Raw genomic sequence first — 21619 nt, 5'->3', positions numbered from 1 at the left:
TAGGATTCACCAGGATTCAATCCTAGAGACCTCTGATAGGCAGAGAGTTTCCCGTGCAATTGTGCCACCTCAGTTCCTGGTTTCTGCTGCGCTTCCCTTGACTCTCCCCTTGGCTCTCTTTTTGATGCATCATCATCTTGCTGTGTGACTCACTTGCACGGGGCACTGGCTCACAGCATGGGCATTTGCGCAGGCCCTTGTGCAGGCACTTGCTCACCATGCAGTCACTTGCGCAGACACTGGCTCTCTGCGTGGGTACACTTTCTCTTCTTTTTCACCAGGAGGCCCCAGGGATTGAACCCAGTCCTCCCATATGGTAGGCGGAAGCTCTATCACTTGAGCCACATCTGCTTCCCAATGCTGTCCTCTTGTATGTCTCATTTACAACAGCCTGGGAAGATAGTGAGGGCCGTCACTGCCATCATTGTCATCCTCATCATCATCAGGATAATGTAATAAATTCAAAAGTAGCTAATCTGACATGTATTGAATGCTTATTATACGTCAAGCTGTGCTAGGCGTTTTACCTATATTATCTCAATTAATACTTTCGACATCCCTATGAGATTAGTATTATTATTCCCCCTTTCCAGATGAGGATGTTTGACAGGAATGCAATGTGAATCAAAGCCTCTTCCCCACCTCCTCTAAAGTCCAGACCTAAGCTCTGTATTTGTTGCTTGAAAGCTTACATTTTTCATATTGGGAAGGGACATTTTCACTCGGAGGTACAAGGTCTGAAAGCCAGGAAAGGTGAGGCTGGGGAAGGGAAGGGGAAGGAGGAGGAGTGGGCATAGGAATCTCACCTCAGATTTACTTTGGTTTCTCACTTCCTTCTCTACGGTGTAAAAATTGGGGAACATAGAAAGATCTTTCAGGAAGTGTTCCAAGCCCCTTCTTTGTAATGCAGTGGAGCTCTGTGGGTGCTGGAAGTAAGGCGGGGGTGTTGAGGGATTGGGCCCTGAGCCAAGGCGAGGAGCCGAGCTCCCAGGAAAAGGGAAGGAAGCTCTAAAGGCACACATCGATGACAGGCCCAGGGTTCCTATTCCTCATACTTGTCAACCAGTAAGAAAAAAGACAAATAATTCTACTGGAAAAATGGTCAGGAGATTTGAAAATGTTAAGTATTAAAAAAAAGAAATACTAGTGATGAATAAACATGAAAAATCTTCATTTGTACAATCAAATTGGAATTAGAGTGTGCTTTAGTGAATTGTGACGTTACAGCATTCTTTCACACTCATGGGTTATACTACCTTTAACTGACTTAGAACATATTAGTAACCATGTTGGGTACAGCACAGTCAGGAATATATCTCATTTTTACAGTAATGCCTGCCTGTAATGGCAACAAATTATATCTCTAAAGAGTGCATGTGATGGTCTTTCAGAAAATGGATGAATAGAGGAAATATGCACTACTTTTTTTTTTTTCCAAAGGAAAAACCAAAGTTAGGGTGGAGTTTGTAAAATCTTGGGGCCATTTATGACTATGGCCATAGTCTGTTTAACATGTTATTCAAGCACACTCTAGGAATACAGTCTCTTCTATGCAGTTTGTGAGCAGTATGCATACTTTTAATTATGTATTGTCAATTGAAATTTTGAAATAGGATACTATGGCCCCATTTATTAAAGTGTGTGTGTGTGTATTTGTAAAGCTATCTGGAAGGATGTTTAGCAATAGCAGTGGCTGATTTTGAGTGGTGAAGTTTTATTTCCTTTATTATTTTCTTAATTGTTTAAATTTCTAAAATAAGCTCTCTGTTTTTATATTAGGAGGGATATATTTTCATTTTCAGGGGTGAAAAGTTACTCAAAGATTAAAAGGCTTTTGAGGACTTTCCCACCCGAACCACCAAATTTTATATCATCATTCCACCTACTTGCTCCTTTTCTCCTCCAAAGGAAGATCCTACCAAAATCCCCACCCACATCTCCTTTCTTGTTTGACTTAGTTTTGAAAAAGCCAATTATGTCTTCTACCTTCTCACCCTCCTGGTTTCTCTTCCTTCTCCCTGTTTTTCTTTTCTGCCATGCTGGGCTCCAGAATACAGTGGACCTGGGGGCAAGATTAACAGATGCCCTGTGTTATGTGAATAACACCAAGGCAATTGTCCTCTACATGGGACTTGCCAGAAAGTTCTTCAGGGAGCCAGTGGCTCTTTCCACTTTCCTGGACAGCTGTGGTGTACCTGACCTTACTTCTCACAGGGTGTAGGGGGCAAAGTAGGCCCACAGCTGAATGCTTTGAGAGTTCAGATAAGGCGAGAGTTCCCAGAAGAGGAAAGTCCTGGTGGGAACAGAGTCTCTGGATAGATTAAGGAGATCACAGTCATGTTTCTTGGTGTTGTGTGTTTAGCTTCACTGTGAAATTTAGCATGAATTCTCAGCCAATGAGAGGACACTTACTTAATGGAAAATTTAATGTATTTTCTAGTCACTGTTGCTTTTTTATGGAAATTGTACTGGGGAGAAATGTTGCCACCTACAGATATTTGTGATATGTGAATGAAGAAAAAACAACCATTGCATATTTTGTAGGATCAATGGGTTTGTGCACCTTGGTCAAGTGGGCGAAAATGACATAACATCAGAGCAATCTAAATCTACACTGGTTTCCTGCCAGATTTTTATGAAGGCAATAAATAACCTGTCAGCATGCAAAGGGGTGGTGATATTGAGAACACTAGCTCTCGGCATGATTATTTAGCCATGAAATTTTACTATGTGAGGAGTTTTTCCTTTGAGAAATCAAGACCTCAGCAATTGAAGAACATCATACTCTATCACATCTGCCCTAATTATGAGACTGATGGAGACATACATGATCAAAAGTATAAGACACATTCCTGAACAAGTTTTTCCAACTAGGGATAAGTCTACAAAGACATCATGCATTAGAGAATCAAACAATCAATCGTAACAAAATATTAGGGATTAGAATCTAATAATGTAAGGAAATGGGCTTTTCCCAAAATAGGAAAGTAGGAGACTGCAGCAGTTTGATATGGTTTATGAATTCCAAAAATAGATACTGGATTATGTTTGTAAACTGGTCTGTACCTGGGCATAATTAAATTATGATTAGGGCTTTGATTGGGCCATATCAGTAGGACATTGAGTCTCTGCCCCCTTGGTAGGCAGGGACTCACAGAGAAAACACAGCAGAGGAATAAATTGGAATTTTAATGCTGGAGCCGAGAAAAGTAAATACATGGAGAAATAGATAGGTGAGGAAAGAGAGAAGGCTCCATTTGACACAGCAGAGACCCCGAGAAGAAAGACGAGCTGTTCACCTGAAAGTTCACAGCTGGCCTAGTGGAGAGAGCAGAGCAGCTGAGCCAGGAGGGAGATGAGCCCCAGGAGAGAGACGAGATTTACCCAGTCTACGGCTGATATTGGAAGAAGCCGGGACCATGGAACTTTAAGAGGAAGAAGAAGCCCGAACGAAGCCTCACAGATGCCAGCAGCCATCTTGCTCCAACACAGGCAATAGACTTTGGTGAGGGAAGTAACTTATGTTTATAACCTGGTAACTGTAAGTTTCTATCCCAAATAAATACCCTTTTAAAAAAGCCAACAAATTTCTGGTGTTTTGCATCAGCACCCTTGGGCTGACAAAAACAGTATTGGTCCAGAGATCCTGGTTGCAGTTTTGATGCTGCCAAAGCACCTATTCAGTGCAAGGAGCAGAATGTCTCTGCCATTCAAGGACCAGGAGGAAAATGCATGATCCCTCCAGAAGCCAAAGAGTCCATGGATAAGAACAAGATGGGCTTGAAAGGCCCTTTAGAGATCCCAATAGGGAAGCGGACTTGGCCCAGTGGTTAGGGCGTCTGTCTACCACATGGGAGGTCTGTGGTTCAAACCCCGGGCCTCCTTGACCCATGTGGAGCTGGCCCATGCGCAGTGCTGATGTGCGCAAGGAGTGCCCTGCCGTGCAGGGGTGTCCCCCGCGTAGGGGAGCTCCACGCGCAAGGAGTGCACCCCATAAGGAGAGCCACTCAGCGCGAAAGAAAGTGCAGCCTGCCCAGGAATGGTGCCGCACACATGGAGAGCCGACACAAGATGACACAACAAAAAGAAACAGATTCCCAGTGCCGCTGATAAGGATAGAAGTGGTCACAGAAGAACACACAGCAAATGCACACAGAGAGCAAACAACTTGGGGGAGGGTGAAAGGGGAGAGAAATAAATCTTTAAAAATAAATAAATAAAGACGCTAATAGCTGCTGGTCACCCATCTATGAATTTATTGCTGCATAAAACATTTTATGCAAATGTCCGACCATTTGTCTCAATTGAAAACTATAAAACTCCTTTTATGGGATGTAGCTTCAGTTACCATTCGAGAGAATACAGAGGAATACAGTGGAATTGAACATGTCAACATCGATGGAGCTGTGCAGGTTATCAAGCTCATCACCGGGAGGCAAGAAAGTACATTGTTTACTTTACCTTTGAGTGTGCCAGGAATAATCAGTGGAGCAATGTCACAGTTGTGCACAAAGCCAAATCATGCAAATGTCAAATGGGCTTTTTCTGAAAAAAAAACGCAGGGAAGTTGCAGAAAACTGTACAGCTATTAAAGTTAATGAGATATACCTTGATACAAAATGTTTAAATATGGTACAAGATCCACCCCAATTTGAAGCTCTTGTTATGCCAAATTTGTACGGAGATCTCCTTAGTGACCCGTGTGCAGGATTGATTGGAGGACCTGGTGACATCAAGCAGCAACTCTGGAGCCAACAGGGTTGCATTCTTCAAGTTGGTTCAAAGAACTGCCCCGGATATTGCAGGCAAGCAGATGGCCAGTCTATGTCCCTCCTACTCAGTGCTGTGATCATGCTGCATCACATGGGACTTGCTGACCATGCTGCAAAATTGAGGCTGTTTTGCTACAATTAGAGATGTAAAGAGCCAACAAAAGAATTGGGAGGCAATGTGTATTAGTCAGCCAAAGGGATACTGATACAAAGTACCAGAAATCTGTTGACTTTTATAAAGGGTATTTATTTGTTGTAAAAGCTTACAGTTAAAAGGGCTTAAAGAGTCCAACTCAAGGTACCATAAAAGGTACTTTCTCACCAAAGCCTTTTGCCACGTGTTGAAGCAAGATGGTGAGGGATCTCTGCCTGGTCTCTCAGGCCTTCTCCCTCTTAAGGCTCCATAGCCTCAGCTTCTTCTGATCTCAGCTGTAGGCTGGCATAGGGCTTGTCTCTCTTTCCAGGGCTTTAGCTGTTTAAGCCTATTTCTGTCACATGACCAGAGCAAAATGACCAAGGTCTTTCCTCTTCCATGTCTGTGGAGCACTCTCTCTTCCCGTGTATGTTCCCTGTCTTCTTGAGTGAGTGCCCATTTATATCAACCCACCAAGGGGGGCGGGTACCTAACCTGAGTTACACCCTACTGATGTTGTAGAATCAAAACCCCAATCTTAACATAATTTAATCAGAGACAGCTGAATCTAATTCAATCAAAGGGTATCATGCCCAGAGGAATAGATAAGTTTATAAACATAATCCTTACCTTTTTGGGGGTTCATAAATAATCTCAACTGCCACACAATGCAAAATGCTCAGGCTTCACAGAAGAAATCTGTTGCCAGGTAAAAGATTTAGATTAAAGCTTTTACATAGGGAACTCCCATCAGTCACTCCTAATGGACACTACATAAATCTTAATGTAGAATACCTACCCTATGTATGCATTTGGTTTGCTTGTTTCTTCAGAGAGTCAATTTTTAAAACTGGCCTTTTCTTAGCAGAATCTGTACAAAGGATGCAGGTGATGTTCCTAGGCCTGCTTTCAAAGGACTTCTTTCCAAGTGCTTGTTTTACTTATTAAATGTCTATCTGGGAAACATTTTTTGTAAATTTTAAGTAGATTTTATCATTTCCATTGTTAACCATTTTATGCCTTGGTTAAAAGTTTTTCCTCAGCTATAAACATGATACAGAATTAATAAGAAAAACTATTTCCCTTAGTTTATGAAAAAATACAATGGAAATAAAACAGAGTACTGACATTACAGCACAAAATGATATTCTTATAAACTACAGGAAAATGAAAGAAATTTCTTGGCACAGTTCACATCAAAAACAGTGAATGTAGAATTTTTCTTTATGATATGAAAAATAAAGGCAGAATATCCTTTACATGAATTACTGAGTATGAATAAAGACTTCAGATCCAAGAAATATATAATGAAATGTAATTTTTGTTAATAAAATTTAAGTAATATATTGGGCATAAATACAAGTGCATCGTATATTCAATTATATTGCTTGTGAGAGCTTTTAATGAAGCAAAGATGTGGCACTTTCTTTTATTTGGACATACACTGAGATCATGAGTAACAAACGGTCTTTGAGCCACTGTACTGATTCTCTGAGTAGGGCCATGGGAACTGATGGTTCTGTGTATTTCTTCTTGGGCAATGTGCATGCAGCTGTCTAGAAATGAGCTACGCTCCAGTTGCTACTGCTGGGTTGAGATTGCTGAATGGCCTGATCACATATATTTTGGCTCCAACTAAGGAACTTGGGGTGCTGGCTGTTAATTTTATATTTCAGCAGCTGCTCCTTCCCCTTCCCCAAAGCACCAAATCACCGCTTCTGCCTCAGCAGAAGTGTCAGTAAGAGATGAGATTTTTGAGACTGGAGCAAACTTAATCTGAGTTGACCTACACAAATTGTGCCATGCTGGGGCTTGAGCTCAGCTTCTGACCTTCAGGACCTTCCCTGTCAACACCAAGTTTCTTAGCATGATATTTCTGAATCTTCAGATCTAAGTCACCATTTTATGAACACCAAAGGTAACTCATGCCCTCTCTGGTCCTTGTGTAACATCAAATACCCTGTCATTCTATAATGCACACAGGGAAAGAGAATTTCTTAACAACCACTATCTCTGTCTGGGTCCTTTTTAAAGCTTGTAAAAAAGACTTACAATCTTCTGTTTTGCTTTGTTTAACCTGATGCTTTTTAAAATTTATTGGACTGTGCTAATTATCAGTGGCTCTTGGATTCATACCAATAAAGAATTCCAAAACTTCAACAAAAAAAAAAAAATCCTCTGGTAGAACATTAACAAAGCTGATTTTTTTTTTCTTTGAGGTACCAAAGCTGGGGATTGAATTTAGAACCTCATACGTGGCTCAACCACTGAGCTGCATCGACTCCCCAGAGTTGTTTTTTTTCTCATTTGTTTGCTTGTTGGTTTTGTTAGCTTGTTTTTAGGAGGCACAAGAGACTGAACCCAGGACCTCCCATGTGGGAAGCAGGCATTCAACTGCTTTAGCCACATCTGTTTCCCAAAGCTGATTTAAATAAACCCCTCCATTTCAGTAAATGAACTGGAGAGGTTGTGAGAAAAAGGCTAATTATGTGATAATATTTTATGAATAGATGAAAGGTATGAACATACCAAATATATGAGTTGTAGATAGCTTTATCTTCAGTATACTATGCAAATAATACTGGATTTATTAAGCTAATTGAAGAAATATATTGTATGTTGTTTTAGCTATTTATATTAAACATTTAAAGCTCTAAAAAATCTAAATAGTATTATTAATTTAAAAATTTCCATAAAGATCTCAGTTCAACAATTAGGTCACACAAGTTATGTTCAACCAATTTCACAAAGTGCTTGGCTCCGCTCCCTTCCCAAGGGCAGAAGGGCCCTCAGGTCAAATGAAAGAGACAGGTGCAGGGTACTTTCTCCCATATTACATTCAGGTTAAAAGGAAGATTCATGACTCCATGACAAGTCACAATACATTTAGTGCTACTGTGTAATGTGTGGTACGGGAGTGCGTCGGGTGGTCTTGCAATGAGACTCCCGGTCCTCAGCCTAGAACAAAAGGTGCTAGAGTAATCTTCAGCCAGAGCTACCCTGCCTTGGGTTGTTTTAGCCTGCTCTCTCCTGAGGAGGGCTACTCTCAGCAGCTTTACATAAACCCTGTCTGTATTCTTTTAAGTAGGACAATTTTACTCAATTTTAAAACAAAACTCTAAACTATGTTTCATAATAAAAATCTCATCAGCCCCAAATAGAGCACATGGGTATTTTGTCCCCTATCCAGATTTTTAAACGATCTTAAGAAAAGACAAGTCACAAATTAGTTTCCATTTTTATTAAAGTTGTGTTTTTCTAAGGAATATATCACACTTAAAAGTTCAATACCATAAATAATAGTCCTTAAATCTTCTACTTTTTTAAAATGTAAAACATAAAAATAATTCACCCCTCCCTCCCCAACCCTGACCCAATGAATAGAAAAAAATTTTTAAAGTCTTCCTTTTAGGTAAGTTTTCTTCATAATTAGTACAGACTTCATTAAAATATGGTAGTCCTCCTAGGCTTCAAGGATGTGGAACAAGTGACTGGGGTCCACTGTGAAATGGAGCTGTGGGGCTGAGATTAAAGCCCGCGCCTGCGGCTGGGCCTACAGAGCTGCCTTAGCACCAGCCCTTCTCTCTCCAGTGTCTAAGGACATGGACGGCGCTCAGGCATGAAGCACAAGACACTGTGATGAACACGACCTGCAAACTGGCATGCTGCAGGAGCTGGATCAGAGCTGGCATTGATCTAGCAATTCTGGATGAACATTAGGCATGGAATTTTAGTGCTAGAAGGATTCTGGGAAATCATCTAGTAATTTTATAGATAAGGAATTTGAGCCTTTTGGGCCTTATTCAGTTTGTGTTCTAATATTGAAGATAACAATGATAAAATTTCACAGAATATTCTGATACACTTCTTTAAGTATCTTCCTAAAACTACTTAAGACTCATAAATTTATATTTGTAACTTCAAATATTGACAAACTCTATAACTACATATAAGACTGAAAACTAAGTATAAGCATCATTTATAACATTTTCAAAATGTTATATTTGGCCTCAAAGAAAATACATATCCTAGAGGAAAAATATAAGGGTTACTTATTTTTAAGAGGGAAATGTTTTTCAGGACAATATTGGAGAGAGCGATATTAAGACTACCAACTGCTTGCCAGTTTCTTTAAAGCAGTGAGCTCAAGTCCATTGACATGGCTTTTGCTTCCTTCCTGTAAATTCTGTTCTTGAAAACCTGAGGGACAATTTCTCTTAGTATTTTTGACATCTGGAAGCTTAATACAATAAAAACGAACCTAAGCCTGAACTGAAAACCGAGGTAGTCAGTTTTTATAAAAACCTGATCCTCTTTGAGTCAGAAAGGGACTTCACTTACAGTCCCTAAGTTAGGTGCTCTGCACTTGTCTTCCTGGCCCACCTCACATTCACCATGGCTGCAGCCTGCTTAGTCTCTTTTCGCAATGAACTGGTTACGAAGGACATAACCTGCTACAGTACATCACTCTGGCCATGATGAATTCTTTACTTGTAGCTGAATTTTAGCTCACTAATTCTGCATTGAAATCTCAGGCTTTAAAAGACATTCTTTGTCTTTGTTTCACTGTCATATTCTACTTGAGTCGAACTTGCCTCTTGTAACTTCTTACAGGTTCAGTGGTTCTTTGTGTCTTCACTGAATACACAATGCAGAATCAGTGACGCACAGTCACTTTCAAGTCTTACTGAAGAGGAAGGAAGGCAGCAATGTCAGTTACCCTCAGGAGCTCAAGAACTCTTGACATCATACTTTCATCAAGTTTCATATCTGTGCAGAAAAAACACTGGGCTTCTAGATTCCAAGCTTAATAAATATATATAGAAAAAAATGTCATCTATAATATTTCTCCAGAAAGTCATTAGTGCAAATATATCAATAAAAAATAAAGCAAATATATCTTTCAAGTATAAAAAGCACCATGCTCGGAAACAATATTACCTAAATGGCTTTACTGCACAACAGTCAAAAGATAATTGAACCTATCACTGTGAACCTCAAATATAAGATCAATCTGTAGCATTTTTGGTGAAATTCTTTATACAATTTTACAGGATAATTCATAATTACATTAGGCATATAAGTTTAGATTATATTTGCTTAAAAATATATTCTATGCTTTTCTAGACCCTTCAACAATTTAATGTATGCAAGGTATGGGCAGAAAACTGAGCACTGGACTGTATACAATTACTATGAGCTTCTCTTTAACTGAAGTTGGCTAAGGTAGAATCCCCCAGCCTCTCACAATGACAAATACCTCCAATTTAAAACTACATGCAAGTATGCCTTTTAAAAAAAGAACGATTTTCCTATATGCAGTGGTTGCTGTTTGGCTCTACTGCCAAATAGGCCGTTAGAATTATTCCTTAGGAATTATGCTGCTTGCTCACTCACAATTTCTTAAATGAAGTGCTCAATAATAACATACTGAATCGAAGGTCCAACCAATGAATAAAGAATGAATGAATGCATATACCTTACTCCCCACCCCTGCACGCCTCCCACATCAACGACTTCTTTAATCAGTGTGGCACATTTACTGTATTTGATGGATACATTTTGAAGCACTGCTGTACCACATGGATTGTAGTTTACACTCTCCTCCCTTTCTAAGTTATACTTGTCATAAATTAGATCTTTATATGATTTTGTCACAAAACATAGACTGACAATTATTTTTATGCATTTGTACTTAAATCATAAGAAATTTTTAAAATGGAGTTAAAACAAAACAAAAGAATGAATGCTTTTCCAAGCATTGTGTTTATAATGCCACAGGACTTCGTTAGCTTTAGAGAGAAAAATTGGGCATCACCCCACTATTAATGCATTTGAAATCAGAATGACTAAATAGGGCTAATAATCACTGGTACCAGAGCAAAATTGCTTCTGGGGACCAGAATCTATGTAGTAAGAGGAAGAATATCAAATACAGTAAGTAAAGGACATTTAAAGCTAAGGTAGTCTTCCAACTTCTGTGGACTAAGCCATGTTATGCTGCAAAGTGGATCCTATTGGATAGACCTTATATCAAACATAAACTCTGCTATTAGGAAACAATTCAGACCATCTTGTTTTAGCTTACATCTTATTCTTTTTATATATCTTTGATATCTTCATTGGCCAAAAAGGGATAGTTTTATTTTTGTTTGATTACAGTTATCATCACTATTACCTAAAAACATACAATGATATTTTCTTCTGTTGCATGACTTCAATGTTTTTACAGGGCAGATTTTTTTCTCTCTCTCTGCTTCCACCTTTTTTCAAGTCATTATTAAAAATTAATGGAGACTCTAATTGGAAGCTGAACATCAATGAATACAGTTACAGCTGAAGACTGTAAGACACACTTATAATGGCTCAGTAGTAATAGAGCCATGTACTGGTTTGCAAAAGTCAAGCGTGATTAAATCACGAAATTTAGCAAACACAATTTTTAAAAAATCTTTAGAACAATGAAATCAATTATTTAAGTGCACCATATACTGTCATTAAATTAAAAAATGATGTAGAAATCTCAACTCAACTATTTTCTGTAAAGCAAAAGACAATTTGTACTTTTGAGGACAGGATCCACAACTTATAACCTTGCAATAATTCAATAATTAGCTGCTGTTTAAGTTAATGCAGTATTGATGATGAACTTTTTCATTGTTTAGCTTTATGAAAATGCTGAGGTATGTAATTAGTTTGAAAATTCCACAATTATGCCATTTTCAAAGCAAAACTTCAGGAAGATTATGTATCCTGAAAAACAAGGAGACTTAATGTCCCAGATTCCTTCTACTTCTCCAAGCTTTGAGACTCCTGGGCTGCTGAAGAGTGACTGCTGTGATGCTTTGCTTCAAGTCCCAACTGTGGTGAGCACCTCCAAGACAAAGTCAGGAATGCCACTGCTGCCATCTGAATAGGCAGGTTAGTGCCCAGATTCTGTGCTTTGTTCAGCAGAACATGACACAAAATAATGTCCTGAGCCTTCACTTTTCCATTCCTAATGCCACACACACAGAAGAAATCCAGCCAGCAGAGGAAATAGATTGGCTAGCAGGAGCCAAAGTGTGATCACCAAGCTGGAGGAACAGGAACAGAGATCTAGGGTTGAAAAAAACAAACAAACAAAAAAGACTTTCTATAGACATTTTGGAATAGCCAGTAAATATTGACAGATGAGTACAGATGATTATTAAAAGGTAAACAAGAACACTTTGGAGAGCAGAATCAAGAGCAAATTTCTGAAACCTAGATATTCAGTTACTTCTTAAAATATTTTTGAAGGAAGAATAAAACATTTATGGAGGAAGAAACAGAAGATATACCTTCTATATCCAAGTTAAAAAAAGACATCTGAGAAAAAAAAGAAATGTTTTAGGATAATATCGCAGCAAAGATAAGGATGCCACAAGGGAGCATAAATAAACATTTTGGTTATTCTGAGATGGGATGCAGGACCCTTTTCTTCTATTCTTTGTTGTTCCTTCTAAGTTGGGTGACCATCTAGTTTATCATTCCAAACCAGGATATTTTGTGAATGAAAGGAAGTGAATTTATAATTATATCAGCACAATAGACACTTGGACTATCCCAGGCAAACCAGGATATATGGTTCCCTATTTCAACATTTCTGCCCATCTAGCCATATCAATCACCCCAGGTTTGATAAGGAAACAGCAGAAGGTTCTAAGGGCTTTGGGTACTAAAAATATTTTAACTAATTCTCATAATGGAAAACACTTTTATAGCTGTCAAGAGATCAGGCCACCATGAGTTTACTTTAGGATGAGTTGTCCTTTTTAATATTTAAACACTAAAGATGAGCTTTTAAGGAACCAACCTAATTCCAAGTCTGTCTTCCACAAAAGAATACGTAGAATGCTAATGTCAAAGCATTGGAGCCTGCTCTTCTGAGCACTACACAGGGTGGAACAAGTATTTTTAAAAATTATTTTACTACATATAAGCCAGGTGACCAAGTAGGAACATAAATTCTTCCCCAATGAAACCAGCTGGTATTTGCTAGATCCTATGAAAAACCCGCTTGGCCTAGAATAATGTTCTCAAAGTTCCCTAGACCAAGACCATCATCACTTGGGAACTTGTTAAAAATGGAAATTCTTAGGCCCCACCCCTAGATCTTCCAAATCAGAAACTCTGAGGCTCAGCAGTGTGCTTTAACATGATTCTGATGCATGCTACAGTACAAGAACTTCTGATTAAAACTGTGCTATACAATATAGAAGCATTAGCTATATGTGGCTATTTAAATTAAAATTGATTAAAACTGAATAAAATTTAAAATTTAGTTCCTTGGTCACACTAGCCACACATCACATGTTTAGTAATCACATATGTTAGTAAGTTCAGATTATAGAACATTTCCATTACCCCAAGAAAGTTCTATTGGACAAATTCTAGTCTAATGCATTGGGTAGAATGGCCTTGGCTGGAGTAAGGAATGGATCCTGGAGTGACAAATGAAGTATATTACTTTATCTCCTGATTCTTGATTTGGCCTAAAGGAAGCAGGCTGGAGACTAGCTGTTGTTTATCTATTGTTGATCCTAAAACTTAGCAAGCTACCAAAACGTTATTAGCAACTCTGGAACATTTTTTGTCCTTCAAAAAACATTACACTAAACATCATGCAAGGTGAAATAAGCCAGGCACATAAGGTCAGATACTGTATATTCAACTTTTGTGAATCATCTAGAATAGGCAAATTTATAGAGATAGAAAGTTGATTTGAGGTTACCAGGGGCTGGGGGAAGGGAAAATGTGTAGTTACTACTTAATGGGTACAGAGTTTGTTTGGGGTATGAAAAATTTTGGAAATTGATGGTGGTGATGGGTATACAAATTGTTAATGCAATTAATACCATTGAACTGTATACTTAAAAATAGTTAAGGGAAGCGGATGCAGCTCAAGCAATTGAGCTCCCATCTACCACATGGGAGGTCCAGGGTTCGATTCCTGGGGCATCGTGGTGAAGGCAAGCTGGCCTGCACGGTGAGCTGATCTGAGTGGAGAACTGGCCTGTATGGCATGCTGGCCCACATGGCAAGCTGGCCTGAGCAGAGACCTGGCGCAGCAAGATGATGCAACAAAAAGAGACACAGAAGAGAGACAATAAGATGCAGCAGACCAGGGAACTGAGGTGGCGCAAGAGATTGAGTGCCTCTCTTCGACTCAGGAAGGTCCCAGGATTGGTTCCTGGTGCTGCCTTAAGAGAAGACAAGCAGACACAGAAGAATGCACAGGGAATGGACACAGAGAGCAGACAATGGGGGGTGGGGGATAAATAAATAAATCTTTAAAAAAAGACTCATAATGGGTAATTCAAAATGAATTGGAGTCATTCAGTGCTGGGTTTAGTCTGCACAGAATTATTTATTAGCTGTGACTGTGGATATATTCTCTGTCTACACCTAGTTTTCTCACATGTCCTGTCAAGATGATAATTCCTACCACCTAGGTTTTGTGATGACTAAATACAATGATATGTTAAAAGCACTTGGTAGTGGGGTCTAAGGAGCCAATTGGATTGGGATGGTTTGTAATCTCCACCGCACATTGTTTTTTCAGCAGATCCACTTGTCTTTATCATGCTTCAAGGCAGGAACTGTCGTCATTTCAAAGCCCCTAGACCTAGTTTGGCTGTCTCTGCATTTCTAACATTCTTTTAATAAACACTCCCACAAGTCTTGCATGGCTTAATTAACTGGAGGTAACTCTCCCTTTATTTCAACTCTTAACTGCTAATGGCCTTAATCCCTGTCCATCCCTTTGAAAATAAGATGATAGTTTCTTACAGTAAACTCTGGGATTAGGTCTGAGGTTGGGAACTCCACAGAACCATGTATTTATATACCAGCAGCCCTCTAATTCTAGCCAAAGCAACTTTACAAGAAAAAGTCATCCTGTCAGCTTCAAACTAAAAGTAAAAATTACCTGAGAGTATTTAAGACTATCCATTTATTAAAACATATTTACTATATATCACATCAAAAGGATCTAAGATTTTGGGAAGTGGCTCAACTGATAGAGCATCCATCTACCATATGGAAGGTCCAGGGTTCAATCCTCAGGGCCTCCTGACCTGTATGGTAAGCTGGCCCACACACAGTGCTGCTGCATGCAAGGAGTGCCATGCCACGCAGGGGTGCCCCTGCATAGGGGTGCCCCACATGCAAAGTATACAACTTGCAAGGAGAGCCGCCCCACATGAAAAAAGCGTAGCCTGCCCAGAAGTGGCGCCATACATATGGAGAGCTGATGCAACAAAAGAGATGCAGTTTCCCAGAGTTGCCTGATAATGCAAGCGAATGCAGAAAAACACACGGCAAATAGACACAGAGAGCAGACAATGGGGCAGGAGGGAGGAAGGGGAGAGAAATAAAATAAATCTTTAAAAAAAAAAAAAGAATCTCCAAGATTTTATCATTTCAAATAATTCATTGTATTATTTCCATTGTGAAAGCAGAAAACTCAGCTGGAGTATAGTGCAGAAGAGTCTGTTAACTCTATGTTTAGCAGCCCTGAGACTGCTTTCTTTGAAAGCCCTGTTTGCAAGGCTGACCAGTGGCTGCTGTCTGAGAAGTGGATTTGGGGAGGGTTCCCACCATCCCCTAACTGATAAGAGTGACTCACAGTGCATAAACTTTTGAACACACACTGTGGTTTATGCTGAACACCTGTTTTCCTTCTGGGAGTCTGAAATTTTGGTAAGTGCTAGGCAGGGCTGCCCATGTAACCAGCTCCACCAAAATAACCTCGGGTACTGAATCTCTAATAAGCTTCCCCAATAGACATTTCACACATGCAGTTACAACTTGTTGCTGGTGGAATTAAGCATGTTTAGTAAGACTGTACTGGAACTGGACTCTTGGAACTTGCATGTGGTGTCCTTCAGATTTTGCCCCACATGCCTTTTCCCTTTGTTGATTTTGCTTTGCATCCTTTCACTATAATAAATCTTAGATGTCAGTACAACTACAGGCTCAGTCCTAAGAGTTGTTCTAGAAAATGACCAGTCCTGTGGGTGGTCTTGGTGAAGCCAGGTAGTAAGATAGGGAATCAATAGATGGATCTGGAACCTGGCAAGAAGTCCAAGTGGACATCAGTAACCCCAAGATGGCTGTTGGAAGACCCCTGCCAACAAGAATCTGCCATTCATAACAAGATTTCCTCCGGAAGCCAGGAGAAGCCCCAGATATTCCCCAAGGACTTTATAATTGGGCCCTCCTGGGGGATTGATGGGCGGGATAATCAATCAAAACAGCAAATGGCTGGGGCTCCTCCTATGCCATTAACAAAGAGGTGGAATAATTAATAGTTCAAAAAGTAGGCACAAGGCCTGAACACTCTCTTGCCTTTCGATCTGTTCCTGCCTTCTGCACCATGCTCTCATCATTTTTCCCCTGCCATGGTCACCACACAAGTAAAACCTGGGCTTTATAATCTATACTGGGGAATTGTAATCTGCAAATCAGTCTGCTTTATCACTTTTCAGCCCCTTCCTCTCTACCTGGGACTCATGATCTGTTATTTTCTCCCATTTCTCTTCCTTCCTTACCTTAAATTATTGGCCTAACTCACCTGACGTGCTCTTGAAATTCATTTCTGTAGCATAGTCAAGAACCTAGACAAAATCCAGTAACATATTTGGCGAGCCAGACAGGAGCTTATTGATGAGTGAAACAATGGCCTACAGTGTGTTTAATGCCTTCCTTTGGTCCTCCATTTTACACAGGTTCGCCTATGAGCCCCCACAGGATGTAAGCCCAGGAGAGAAGAGGCCAGGATGTGTGAACTCTCTGTGCCTGCACCACATGCCCAGGTTTGTGAGATCTGACCCTAGGACGGCTGGGGCATAGGGCAGTGGCTCAAATCACAGCCCTGCCAAGACAGAGGTTCCCTGGCAGAGTGCCACTGGGCACTGCAAGGCTTCTTTTTCCAGCCCATTTAGCAGCCAGCAGCTTTTCCCTAGGGCCTGATGCCATTGCCTTCTCCCACCCTCTCCCCTCAGCAGCAACAAGGCAATGATTGAGAGCCGGGGGCTTTCCCTTCCCAGCAAGTCCATACCTTTGCAAGTCTGCCTTCCACACCTGGTCTGGGATGAAGTGGGAAGGCTACAAGTAGAGCCAAAATGGTGCCCTGGGAGTTCCCTGCCCCAGGGGTGTCACAGACTAGGACATCCCTGCATAATTAACCTTTACCCATGTTTTACCTTCTACTTCTTGCTACTGAAGTTCTCATTACAGGTTTGTGTTAAATGCTTTAGAATGTCTTAAAAACTGTAAAACTGAAAATGCCTTTGCTATCAAGGAAGTGATTGCCTCAGGGCCCCAAAGCTTGTTAGCAAGAACAATTGCTCTCTAATCACTTAATGGCCTTTTTTTTTAAAGATTTATTTTTATTTATTTCTCTCCCCTTCCCCACCCCACCCCCCACCCCAGTTGTCTGTTCCCTGTGTCCATTTGCTGCGTGTTCTTCTTTTTGTCCGCTTCTGTTGTTGTCAGTGGCATGGGAATCTGTGTTTCTTTTTGTTGCGTCATCTTGCTGCATCAACTCTCCATGTGTGCGGCACCATTCCTGGGCAGGCTGCACTTTCTTTCAAGCTGGGTGGCTCTCTTTACAGGGCGCAGTCCTTGTGCGTGGGGGCTCCCCTACACCGGGGACACCCCTGCGTGGCACGGCACTCCTTGCGCGCATCAGCACTGAGCATGGGCCAGCTCCACACGGGTCAAGGAGGCCTGGAGTTTGAACCGTGGACCTCCCATGTGGTAGACGGATGCCCTAACCACTGGGCCAAGTCCACTTCCCATAATGGCTGGTCTAACTGAGAAACTCTGAGACAGTAAAGTCATAAAACTAGGACTGCACCTAAGACCTCTAGAAGAATAGGAGGAAGAAGTTTTCTGCCCCTTCTTCAAGGAAGGAGTAATATTCTGCTTGAAAGGCATTTGATCTATTTGGTTTGTCTTCTAAGTCCAGAACAGTCCCAGAAATGCCTGGGGCAGGGTCTCTGTGATTTCCAGGATGGCAGGAAGCAGAGAAGGAACTCTGAATGTCCCCCAAGACTTGAAGGCCTGGGCACTTCAATTCAGAGAGCAGTCAAACATTCCCTGAGATTTCAGGCACTTCTGTTTGGTTAACAGTGCAGTCAGTTTCAGACCTTGGAATGTCAGGGGTGCCGAGAACCAGAGCACTAAACTCTGAATGGCCCCTACTCCTTGGGCCCTTCCATTCAGAGGGCAGCCACATATCCCCTGAGACTTATCTCAGGCACTTTGATTTGGATAACTGCTCAGAACATCTCCCACTAACTCTGCTTGTGTGCATTGGTCTGATCTCCAGAATTATCAGACTTCCCCCAGGACCTAGGTTTCCCACAGGGATGCCTATAGGCCAGGCTCTGAAATTTAAAGTTCTCAGGACACTGGGAACAGAGCATCAGCTCCAAATTATGTGGAGTGGTGACTTGGACTCTGAGATGCCAGATCAGTTGACTAAAAAGTGCTTCTTCATTCTTCCTAGAATAATGGACACAGCCTCTGGCATACCAGCAATCTTCCCACAGGAGTGTCTTCTCAAGAACCAGGAAATTCTGCCTAGAGCTGGTCTACATGGCCACAGGATAGCCAAGAGGAGCCTCTAGATGAAACCCTGCATTCCAGTTAAACCAGAGTAAGAAAACAGGACAGATAGATCTAAAGCCCAGAAACGTCATGTCATGTCTCCTTAGAGAAATGAGGAACTTACACCTCAAACTTCAAATAACTCCCTTTTAGAGACAGCCTTCTCAGTTTAAATTCAGTTGTGCCTATAAAAGGTATGAATAGAGATCAAGATACAGACCAGTTACTAAACCTCTCCTGGAAAATAAGAAACCTCATGTCCCATCAATTAAAATCAAAGAGTTTCTAGAAATGCTAAGGGTTTAAAATTCTCTCTTCTGTTTTTATCTGTGCTTAACTTTGTATTCAACTTTGAAATCTATGTTTAACTTTGTCAGTTTATTTATGCCTAGGACATCAGATTTGGGGTTCACTTGTTACAAATTGGTTAATGGTGAAAGGTAACCTAAAAATGAATCTTTAAATGATAATACTGTCTAGTGAGTGGATTTCGTGTAAAAATCACAAGTGGAATTGATTCATCTGCTAGAAAAGCAGAAAAACTTTGCAAAGTTGTTCCTAATAAAATTCTTGTGGCTTAGTTAATAAAGATACCCAATTCACCTTAAAGTGAAAACTTACTAGAAATTGTAACTAAGAGTCAAGATCATTTATAGATGCCTTTATATAATGAAACAGAAGGATAATAACTGAAATTATAAATGGGTAGATTTAGCCTAAACCTAGTATTATAAATGTAAACCCTGAAACTGAACTTACCTTCATTTATGATCACTCCAAGCCTAGCTTCACCCCTTGTCTTTGCTTATGGTTATTTCATAAGAGCTTCTGTCCCTATGGCTCAGAAGAAAGCAAACTTGAGACATCTCTGTCTCCTGTCCTACTGGTATTAGTGATCTTGCTTTCTCTCGTGGCTCCAAGTGTGGACTAAATTGCTGCCTGGTAGAATTCTTGGCCCTCAGGGTTGAAAATACACGTTTCCAGTCCAGCAGGTGCCGGGGTCCTGTAATCTCAGAGGACTGGGAAGTAAAGAAGGCCTCCTGCCTTGACTGTGGGGGTTCCTAAAAGCAGCATTCAGGAGGGAAACCAGTTTCCCTGAGGCTTCAATAGCCTTAGTGAATATACATAGAATCAGTCTTGCTAATCTGCTAAAGTCAAAGTGAAACATAAACAAAGTTCTGAAGCAAAGGAAAATTTTATTAAAACATTGGGGACATTCTGATTATATGCCATTAATTAAGGAATGAAATTCTTGTGCAAACCTGCATGGTCACAGTGCAAATTAGAGTAATTAAAAGGAGACTTCAAAGAAATCTTTTAAATGTTATCTTACAGTTAAATTTATTTTATAAAAGAACGAAAATTATAACAGTGAGTACTATGTTTCTGTGTCAAACTCTATTCGCATCTACCTATTTGTTCAATATATAACTGCATATATTGGGATAATATCAAATTAACAAATGAAAATTCTTAAGTGATATAAAATCAAATGTGTGGTTATACATGTGAATCAGTATTCCTGGAGCCCAAATTAGGCTTAGCAGGATGGAAAGGTAATATAGAAATGTAAATATAGAACCTTAGGAAAGGAAAAAAGTTTTTCCTAAGCTCCTTAACCTGCCTTTCCCCCAAGGCCTTCTCTTTGCAAGAACTGTTGGGGAAAGATGAGGTGTGTCAGAATGAAATTATCTTCTAAACTGGGGAATTAAAAATCATAGTTTGTCCTGTAATTCCTCAATTTAAACCTTTTAATAGCCTTAAAATAAGGGTGATTAATAAGCCTATTACAAAATATCACAAGAAAAAGTCCTTGAGAGCTTTGGAAAGATCTTTAAAAGTAAACAGTTTTCCAGAACCGAGTAGTCAGTATGCATTCCTTGCATAAACTCTAACAGTTTCAATTTCATTTAGCTTGAGTGTTATCTCCCAAGGTTTATGAAAAACCAAGTATATACATTTTTTGTTAAATCTTTAAGGTGATGAAAGTTAAGTCCATATCAAATGAAATTAAGTTAAAGAAATGTAGATCTGTCCTCTTTTATATGGATAAAGTAAATTCCATTGGTAGCTACTTGTAGTCTAAGGTAAATTAACCAGTCTATGTGGTTGTGGTCAATTATAAGGAGTTTGTAAAAGCATCTTCTAAACTGAAGCATTTAAATGGCTAGTTCTAAGAAGCCATTATTAACTAGAAACCTAAATTGATATTAAAGGCAAAAAGTGGGAAACGGACTTTGGCCCAGTGGTTAGGGCGTCCGTCCACCACATGGGAGGCCCGCAGTTCAAGCCCCGGGCCTCCTTGACCCGTGTGGAGCTGGCCCATGCACAGTGCTGATGCGCGCAAGGAGTGCCGTGCCACACAGGGGTGTCCCCCGCGTAGGGGAGCCCCACGCGCAAGGAGTGCACCCATAAGGAGAGCCGCCCAGCGCGAAGGAGGGAGCAGCCTGCCGAGGAATGGCGCCGCCCACACTTCCCGTGCCGCTGACGACAACAGAAGTGGACAAAGAAACAAGACGCAGCAAAAAGACACAGAAAACAGACAACCGGGGGAGGGGAGGGGAATTAAATAAATAAAAATAAATCTTTAAAAAAATAAATAAATAAATAAAGGCAAAAAGTATTCATAGCAGTGAAACCTGTCTGGAAGCCACCTCAATGTGCATATTCAAGTGGTGGTAATGAAAAGTTACCTTGGGAAGCGGACGTGGCCCAATGGATAGGGCGTACGCATACCACATGGGAGGTCCGTGGTTCAAACTCCGGGCCTCCTTGACCCATGTGGAGCTGGCCCATGCGCAGTGCTGATGTGCACAAGGAGTGCCCTGCCACACAGGGGTGTCCGCTGCATAGGGGAGCCCCACCTGCAAGAACTGTAGAACTTAAACACAATTGACTTCATGGCCTGCTCCCATGGACAGATAACATGTATGGTATTGCAAACCTGGAACTTAAATCAATTAATTGCAGCTCAAAGAGAAACTTATGCATGGGGTAGTATGTTAATTCATATTAAGTACTGTATCTATAGCTCTCCTATTCTAGATATATGCCTGATGATTATGATTATGAT

At 40.5% G+C, this 21619-nt stretch overlaps 1 protein-coding gene and 1 pseudogene across 2 annotated transcripts in view; one reads left to right on the top strand and one right to left on the bottom strand.

The window, feature by feature from the left end:
• Positions 1-3702: 3702 nt before the first annotated feature.
• On the top strand, positions 3703-5632 carry LOC101417918 (isocitrate dehydrogenase [NAD] subunit alpha, mitochondrial-like; annotated as a pseudogene).
• A 2499-nt stretch (positions 5633-8131) lies between these two features.
• The window catches only part of LMLN (leishmanolysin like peptidase), a 118376-nt gene continuing 104888 nt past the window's right edge, over positions 8132-21619 (bottom strand). For both annotated transcript variants that reach the window (XM_004465822.4, XM_023590959.2), the window contains one exon: positions 8132-12003. In XM_004465822.4, coding sequence (XP_004465879.3) covers positions 11903-12003 — 101 coding nt within the window. In that variant the 3' untranslated portion in view covers positions 8132-11902. The remainder of the gene's footprint in view (positions 12004-21619) is intronic.

Source organism: Dasypus novemcinctus, chromosome 4 (assembly GCF_030445035.2).
Source record: "Dasypus novemcinctus isolate mDasNov1 chromosome 4, mDasNov1.1.hap2, whole genome shotgun sequence".
Taxonomy (NCBI): Eukaryota; Metazoa; Chordata; class Mammalia; order Cingulata; family Dasypodidae; genus Dasypus; species Dasypus novemcinctus.
Note: the sequence above shows the minus strand (reverse complement) of the source record. Positions and strands in the feature narration are given on the sequence as shown.